At 42.4% G+C, this 8,096-nt stretch overlaps 1 protein-coding gene across 2 annotated transcripts; it reads left to right on the forward strand.

The window, feature by feature from the left end:
* The first annotated feature begins 360 nt into the window (after positions 1 to 360).
* On the forward strand, positions 361 to 7,774 carry mazb (MYC-associated zinc finger protein b (purine-binding transcription factor)). Of its 2 annotated transcripts, none has more exons than XM_046376467.1 (7): positions 361 to 1,417; positions 1,621 to 1,771; positions 2,611 to 3,035; positions 3,605 to 3,852; positions 4,456 to 4,519; positions 5,013 to 5,184; positions 5,539 to 7,774. In XM_046376467.1, the coding sequence occupies exons 1-7, from the start codon at positions 1,385 to 1,387 to the stop codon at positions 5,880 to 5,882; spliced, it is 1,437 nt and encodes a 478-aa protein (XP_046232423.1). In that variant the 5' UTR covers positions 361 to 1,384; the 3' UTR covers positions 5,883 to 7,774. The 2 variants fall into 2 exon arrangements, with proteins under 2 accessions (XP_046232423.1, XP_046232424.1); XM_046376468.1 differs by having other exon boundaries at positions 370 to 1,417; positions 2,611 to 2,717.
* Positions 7,775 to 8,096: the final 322 nt, after the last annotated feature.

Raw genomic sequence — 8,096 nt, forward strand, 5'->3', positions numbered from 1 at the left:
TCGATTATCATTTTGTGTCGATTGACTAAGCAGTTAATCCATTAATTGTTTCAGCTCTAGTTTGTTAGACTTGTCATCACAGATTCTCACTACCTGGAAATTTAAAACGACATATTCAATACACACAGTATTTATGTTTATTTTCCTCGACAGACAGTTTATGTGTGTTTATGCAAGGCCGGCAGATCCATTTCTCATCTACTGTGTGTGTGTGTGTGTGTGTGTGTCCTGAGCTGCTATTCGTCCTGTGTACTATATCTGACTCTGACATCATTATTATACGCCGACTGGCAGGATGTGTGCGCACTTCCCTTTAAGATGCGTCTGCCATCTCTCTGTTAATGGAAAGTCGTCCTGGCTGTTTTCTGCGGTAAAGCAGGAGCTCTGTTCCAGCTGGCCCGAGGAAGGAAAAAACAGCACAAAAAAAAAAAGAAAAAAAAGAAAAAGAAAAACATTGTAGTGCATTTTGTGTCGGCCGACTAAACACAGGAAGGAAGGGGAGAGGACTGGCCCTGCCGAGGGAGACGGAAATGAGAGGGGGTGTCCAAAGAGGAAACCCCATCCCTTTAAGAGCAAGTGGGACATAGCGGTGCGAGAAAAGGAGAGGAGGGGGAGAAGAAAGAGGAATTAAAAAAGAAAAGGAAGAAAGAGACAGGGAGGGAGGAGGGAGAGCGGGCGATAAAAAAAGAAAGATGACATCCTCGCTGCTGAACGGCCGAGGTGGAGCGATAGGCTGCGGCCCGGCGAGAGCGCTGCTCGCCGGGGTCAGGGCTTGAATCCAACAACGAGGCTTCGACAAACACCCGATTGGCCTATTGGGGGAAATCGGAAAAATAGATTCATGAATTAAAAACAAAGCATGACCTGCTGTGCTGCCAGATACGTGTGTTATAACCCATATTCGTTCTCTTGCGTAAAAAAATGCATTTATTTTACGTAGAGTGGTTTATGTTTATTGTTAAAATGTAATACTGTAATATGCGATTTTTGTGGAAAACATTTTTATGGAAAGCAGTTTTGTTGGGTGATATTGCGTTTTGGTGAGGTTAGTGTTAAACGAATTAAAGTTAGAAACCAAAGTGAAATAGAAACAGGCCATTATTGGACCCGGCCTGCTCCACTACTGCCTGTGCGCTGCAGCCTGCGTTGAACAGCTGCGTGCATTTTAATGGACAGCATTAGGCTACCTCAATGAGAACGACGTGTTTTTACAGTCGACTTTATTCGCGTTTTTCAAGAAAATCCAGAAACCCGTCGTTTCTGCTGCAGGACAGGCGACTGTTCGCGCCTCGATCACCGGTGGGCCCAACTAAACCATGCAAAGGCTGCTCTCCTCGATCTCAATCAGGAGCTGACTTTATAATCTCCATCGCTGTGGCGCAAAATGGATGCTGCTTGGAGCAATTTTCTCTTCCAGGTAGGCTTGTTGAGCATGGCGTCTCTTTCTGCTCTCATTTTTTACTGCGCGCATTTTCTCATACTGGCCATTTCTGTGTGTGTAAGTGTGTTTGAGTGTCCGGCAGCCCTACAACTCTCACATGTTGCATTTCAACTACCACCTCAAGACAATGCTGTGACTTGTGTTTACATTTGGTGATGGCCTTCTACTTGCTTCTCCAGAATACTCCCACCCAAAACCAAGTGGAGGGGAGCCTCCAATCAGAGCTCATGCAAGTGCATACGAGTTCTCCCCAAACCCCACCCACAGAGCACATAGCACAACCTCCTTCAACTGTGGACACTGCTGCCCTTAGTGAGGAGCCCCTACCTGGTGAGTGACACTGTACTGCACTTCACACCTGTGGAGAAGAGGAAAATAAAATAACAATTCACTCCAGTTTGGTTAATTAATCGACCAGGTGATAGCGTTCCAGTGACATGTATTTTGGCGAGCTGCAGGTGAAAAGACAGGACACGTGGAATTACATCAAGGCAGTAAAGATTTAAATCTCATAAGCAGCTATATATGTGAAGTTTGATCACTGCTGAAGACTTAATGTAGAAATGTAAGTAACACTGAAATATTTCACATTGAAAACTATCCAATAATATCAGTTGAATGTAAAAATCCAGTTCAAGAACTGAGGAAAAGGTACTCATAGAAGTATGTATTTGAACGATACGTAAACTGACAGCAGTGCCCCCCCCTGCACCGATGTATGTCATTTTTGTTTTGTTGTGTTATTTCAGTTCTCAATTATTTATTGAAACAAATTATGAGTTCAAGTCCATGAATCCAATGAGTCAAACTGGTTTGTTAAAATTATTGGTATGGTATTATTAAAATTATTACATCTTTGTATAATAAGAGTGGTAACTTTATGAAACCCTAATAAATATATATATTATATATATATATATGGTAATGACTGACACAAATTCTGAAATTATTTTATCTCAAGTCACATGCAACCTCACAATATATTGACATCAGAAACTTCAGCTTAGTACAGCGACACCTTATGATTGGAATTGAAACAATTCGTCAACAGAATATTACCAGTTATTGATGGTTAGTGGTTATTTGAAATCATTCTTTAAAATGACAAATGCACCTTCTTTGAATTGAACATCTCTTTCCGTCCCTTCTCCCACCTCCCTGTGATCCAGTGAAGCCAGTGTCTCGGCCGGCCCGCGTGCCCCACATCTGTGCCATCTGCAACAAGCAGTTCAAGAACAACTACAACCTGCGGCGGCACCAGTCAGTCCACACTGGGGTACGCATGAAGGACAGGGCCAGAGAGCAGGCGGAGGGGGCAAAGGAGGGTGCAGCCGGCCAGGTGGTGGTGGCGGCCCCGTCGGTGATGGCGGTGGGGGCCGGAGGGAGGGCGGAGAGGACCACTGTTCCCCTCTCCCTGCTACACCTCTCTGCTCCTCCCCCTCTTGCCCCTCCCGGCGTGCTGGCGGGGGCCCAGCAGCCTCCCTTGGGTAGTCAGGATGGTGAAGGGGTTGCCATGCCAAACATAATGGCTAGCGTTAACCCCCATGCTCCGCCTCCTGCTGCTGTCGTCATGGCCACAGGGGCGACAGTACAGGTGGGTCAGGGCCTTGTGGAGATGGCTGTCGTCAACCCCAAACCTTCAAGCATGTTGTTTCTTAAGCTGCCTGGCCACAGGGGTGCTTAAGCCACCACCTTGGTTTACTGTTTGGGACTCACAAGCAGTTATTTTGTGTTGCTTGCTTCATATTTTCCTGAAACCTACTTGTGAGTGAGATTTGTCAAAATGTTTATGTGCAGTAAGTAGTTCAGGGACCAGTCATTTCCATCCCAGCAATTGGCACTGGTCCCCGGTTTGAGAAACAGCGTGCTAGAAGCCCCCCACGCTCCCCTGCATGTTCTCTGTAACACAAACAGTGTGAAAACAGTAGATAATGACTTCAAAACTAGTGGGAAATACTTAACCTAACATGCAAATCAAGTGTCAGAAATGTTTTACGCAAGTGATGACGTGCGACGTCGGTCAAAATGAGGCAAAAATATCTGTGTGCATTTGCATGGTTTCATTTGCATAGATTATATGTTTTGTTTGTGTACGTAACTGCAGAAAACACTTCCCATCTAAACTTTGTAAGGTGTTTATCTGCTTGTCTGTTTTTGTCTCAGCGCCCCTCAAACCCGAACCCGAACCCGGTGAGGAAGAACCACGCCTGCGAGACATGCGGGAAGGCTTTCCGCGATGTTTACCATCTGAACCGCCACCGCCTGTCCCACTCGGACGAGAAGCCGTTCTCCTGTCCCATCTGCCAGCAACGCTTCAAGAGGAAGGACCGCATGAGCCACCATGTGCGCTCCCACCAGGGTGGTGTGGAAAAACCCTACATCTGTCCCCACTGTGGCAAGGCTTTCTCCAGGTGACACTGCGGAACAAGTCAAGTCTCATAATGTTACTGTCAGGATTGAGTTAATTGAAGAGTAAGACACATGTTAGCCTAACTTAGTATAAAGATCGGAAACAGGGAAACAGCTAATCTGAAGATGACAACAACAGCTCCTCAAAAGCTCACTTATTATTATATCTTCATTTAATTTGTAGAAAAATAGGATGTAAAAATGATAATTCTGTCTGCTTGTTGTATCGTCACAAATAGCGTACAACGTGAGTTTTATTCTGACTCGTACTCCAGGTCCTAAAGTTTTCAAAGATTCTAAATATGTAAAACAAAACTACAAGGAAACTTGTGTTAGAAACATAAGCTACTGGTCATATCAGACCAAGTAAGGCTGGATTAGTGAACGTCCTGAGTATAATGAAGTAAGCAGGTGTTTATGGCTTATGACTGAATTCAACTTTTCAAGAGGAAGATGTTACACAGGTTTATATTAACGGAAACATATAACTCAAATAATAAATCCGTTGTTGGTGCCAATGCCTTAGAGAAAGGGGTACTTTATGACATTTCACACACGTATGAAGTTTAATGTCCAAATGTATCAACTCTCATTCTTTTCCCAAGGCCTGATCATCTAAACAGTCACGTCAGACAGGTGCACTCCTCGGAGCGACCCTTCAAATGTCCGGTATGTCATGTTAGCTCTGTGTAATATTCTCACCTGGCAGCTGTACGTCGCATCTTTTATTAGTTCATCCATGTTAGCAGTGATGACTTCTGTATGTGCCGTATCCCAGATGGCTCAAGGTTGAGGTTTCGTACATTACTGCACTTCAGCCAGTGTCTTCAGATGCCTCATACAGATGTTCATGAGTATAAGTTAGTGAACTTTGAGAATATTAACATGGAAACTGATCTGGATAAAATACATGTCTTTTTGAATCAGAACATGCAGCAGATATTTTATTATTATTATTATTATAGTTGCTCTGCAGTTGTTGGGTTTACATGGCTGATGTTAACAGATTTAATGCCTACAAGGAGTGAAACAAAAAATTACATAAAATGTCTTACGTGCAAACGTTTTAAAGATTTCAAATGGTGAAAGTTAACATACTCGTGCGGATGATTTTTCTTTTGTATGTTTCTCTGTAATGATCCATCTGTTTAATATTTTTCAGACCTGTGAGTCCAGCTTTGCCACCAAGGATCGCTTGCGTGCGCACATGATTCGGCATGAGGAGAAGGTCCCGTGCCATATCTGTGGCAAGCTGCTGTCAGCTGCATACATCACAGATCACATGAGGGTGCATAACCAGTCACAGCACCACGCCTGCCATCTCTGTAACCGCAGTAAGTACAGATGCTTTCATTTACTAGTTTTGTTTAAAACGGCTATCGTGATTATTTTTATATGAACATATCCCTCATATTAATATAACACAAGGGTCAGTTCTTTGTTTCAGTTGTTATAAGTAATACAGAGACCCAAATTATGTTCAGCCTCTAATTTCTACCTCTTGTTGTAGCTAATCAAAGTTTATTATGTATTCACTATATGAGATGCCATTTTCAGAGTTTGTTATTTCCATTTGGACTTTCAGTTGTGGTCATCTTTCTTAGGCTTAGAGCTGAATTTTTTCTATAACATGTATCTCTTTCTCTCTCACTGGAATATTCACTCTACCCTCCTGTCTCCCCCGTCAGGCTTCACCACACTGACATACCTGCGTGTCCACGCCCAGAAGCACCATGGCCAAGAGTGGAAGGACAGTCCGGGGGGCTTCGGTGGCACGGCCTCTGGCGGCGTACTCGTCTGCCACTTATGTGGTGTCCACTGCAAGACACCCACCCAGCTCCAGGGTCACATGGGCACCCATAACAACAGCCAGGGTGCCCCGAGTCCCATCACCTCTAATGTGGCTGCCAGCAGCTCTGTCTCACTTAGCAACATGGTCACAGCGCCTACTGTGTATGTCACCGGTAATACGGTGGTGGACCTGCTTGTCACAGACTGCTCTAGCATCGCGGCACCACAGTCCCACAGTTAGCAGTAGAGAGCTCAGCAATAATAACCTCAGTTTTGTAATGTCTCCACTTATAGGTAAGTTTAGGATTAAGGGTGGGGGAGATTAACACCGGTCAGCATTCAAGGGCAGTATCACCTCAGATCTGTAGAGCTGGAGCATCAGAGAAAAGGAGAAAAACGAAGAGCTGTATTAATAGGGCAATGGAGTTATGCAATGAGGGACCTTTGTGGCTGGAGCAGGTTCATCGACACTAACGACATACATGGATGTGTTGTCCGAATATTCCTGAATGCTCCTGTGCATTTAAGAAACTGTGGTATTGTGAGCATCTACTGTATTACTCTCCCCCTTCCGCCCTCCTCCCTCTGTCCCTCCCCTCAACCCTGGCATTGGCTGCTGTCTGCAAATGCACCAAGTACTGTATATCTCACACCAGCTCTGATCTTACCTCCATTTTTGCAGCTCTCTTACTAAGAATCCAAATGGCTTTGCATTAGGAAGGAGTGGGGAGAGAATAGCTCTCAGAAATGTGATGAAGAAACACATTAGAAGGGAAGCTGTGCGTGTAAGTCAGGGCTCCTCCAGCATGTTAGCTTGTTTGTTCACAACACTAAAATCAACATTTGATTTTGCAATGCCAGTTATAGATCAGGACAGAAGACCATATGTGTCGTGGTCAGTGTGGAATTGTGGGATGAACTTTTTTGTTCCCTAATGGTACAGACATAAGAATTGAGTTGTATTCAGGAGTGTCAAGCACCTTAAATTGTTATTGTTTGATTCAGTGAGGATCAAAATGGGTTTGAGATTTCTTGAATTTTCTTGCTCTGAGTCTTCCTCTCTGGGTTCTGGCCATTAAAAAAAAAAAATAATAAAAAAGAAGAGAAACATAACTGCAAATCAACACTTAAGCTTCTGACATGGCAATTCTTGCACCTAAAAACTACCTTTTTGCATGAAAATAAACTAGCTCAGTCATGCTTATTGTTAGGGCGCTGTCATGACAAAAGAAACTTTTAGCATTTCCACCGAGTTAGTTCAGTGTAAACAATAATATCTATGGAAGTGTTGATTTTATTCAGAAATCTTTTAACATTGTTGGCCATTCATTTGATTGTAACTGTCATTGCCATAGCCCTTTGTTTTCTGTATGTACCAGTCCAATGAGTGAAACTTACGCATTAGATTTAGTCATTTAACTCTGTATAGCACAGAAATGTTCAAAACCCAAGTCATTATCGTTCTACATTAATCATGTGAAGAATGATCACTCGTTCATTGGATATTTTGGGTTGGCTTGAGTTATATTGTCAGTGATGTGGTGTCGAGAAGGGCTTATAAAGTAATAAGTCAGGATTAATAAGTACAATGGGAGTTTGATAACACCACATGGTATGCTGTAAACGAATCCTGGTTTTGTACTGGAGTGCTTTTTCGGTTTTGTGTTAATATGTTATCTTAAAATTTGTAGAGTTGTTTCTTTCTTCCTTTTTCTTTTGTTTTTCTCCTTTGGAAATGTGTTCTTCCTGTTGAGAAAAGTAGTGATTTATGAAAAAATAATAATTTTAGGTTTTTCCTCCATTACACTAAGAAAAAAAATAATACCTCTTCTCTAGGATTCTGTACAGCTCTTGTGAAACATCTTAATGCCTTATCGTACTCAACTGCATTTTAATTCTTTTATGATGAAATATTTCAAATCTTAGTCATGGATTCATTAAGAATATTAATGGGATGTATTTATATTTATATTTTTATATTTCTCAACAGTATGCATGTCTAAAAGGTTGTTAGAGCAAAAAAATCAATGATGCTTACTACAGTCATAAAAATTATGTTATTTTGTAGATGAAGTAGAGATCATGTTATTATTTTGTAATTTGGACAATTTAAAGTAAAATGGGTAAACAACGTGTGTTCTGATTTGTTCACCTACTTTGGCCAATAAGCACCTTTGCAACACAGCCTCTTTACTGCCACATCAACGACAGACAACAACTTACAGACATAGAGATAGGCGTTCATTCTCGATGTCCAGCCGTGACATGTGTGTCTTGTTACTTGTTATTGGTAGCGTGTTATAATATGGCTCTAAACCCCGTGCTAAAGTGTGGTTTAAGGCCTGAAATAATGCGGGACGAACTCCTGTCACTGAACACAAACAATCAAGTCACTCTGTATTTTATTAGGTCAGCCTCTCTGGAAGCAGAAGAGAACTTACGAAGCTGTTTTCAT

Source organism: Scatophagus argus, chromosome 21 (genome assembly GCF_020382885.2).
Source record: "Scatophagus argus isolate fScaArg1 chromosome 21, fScaArg1.pri, whole genome shotgun sequence".
NCBI classification, from domain to species: domain Eukaryota; kingdom Metazoa; phylum Chordata; class Actinopteri; family Scatophagidae; genus Scatophagus; species Scatophagus argus.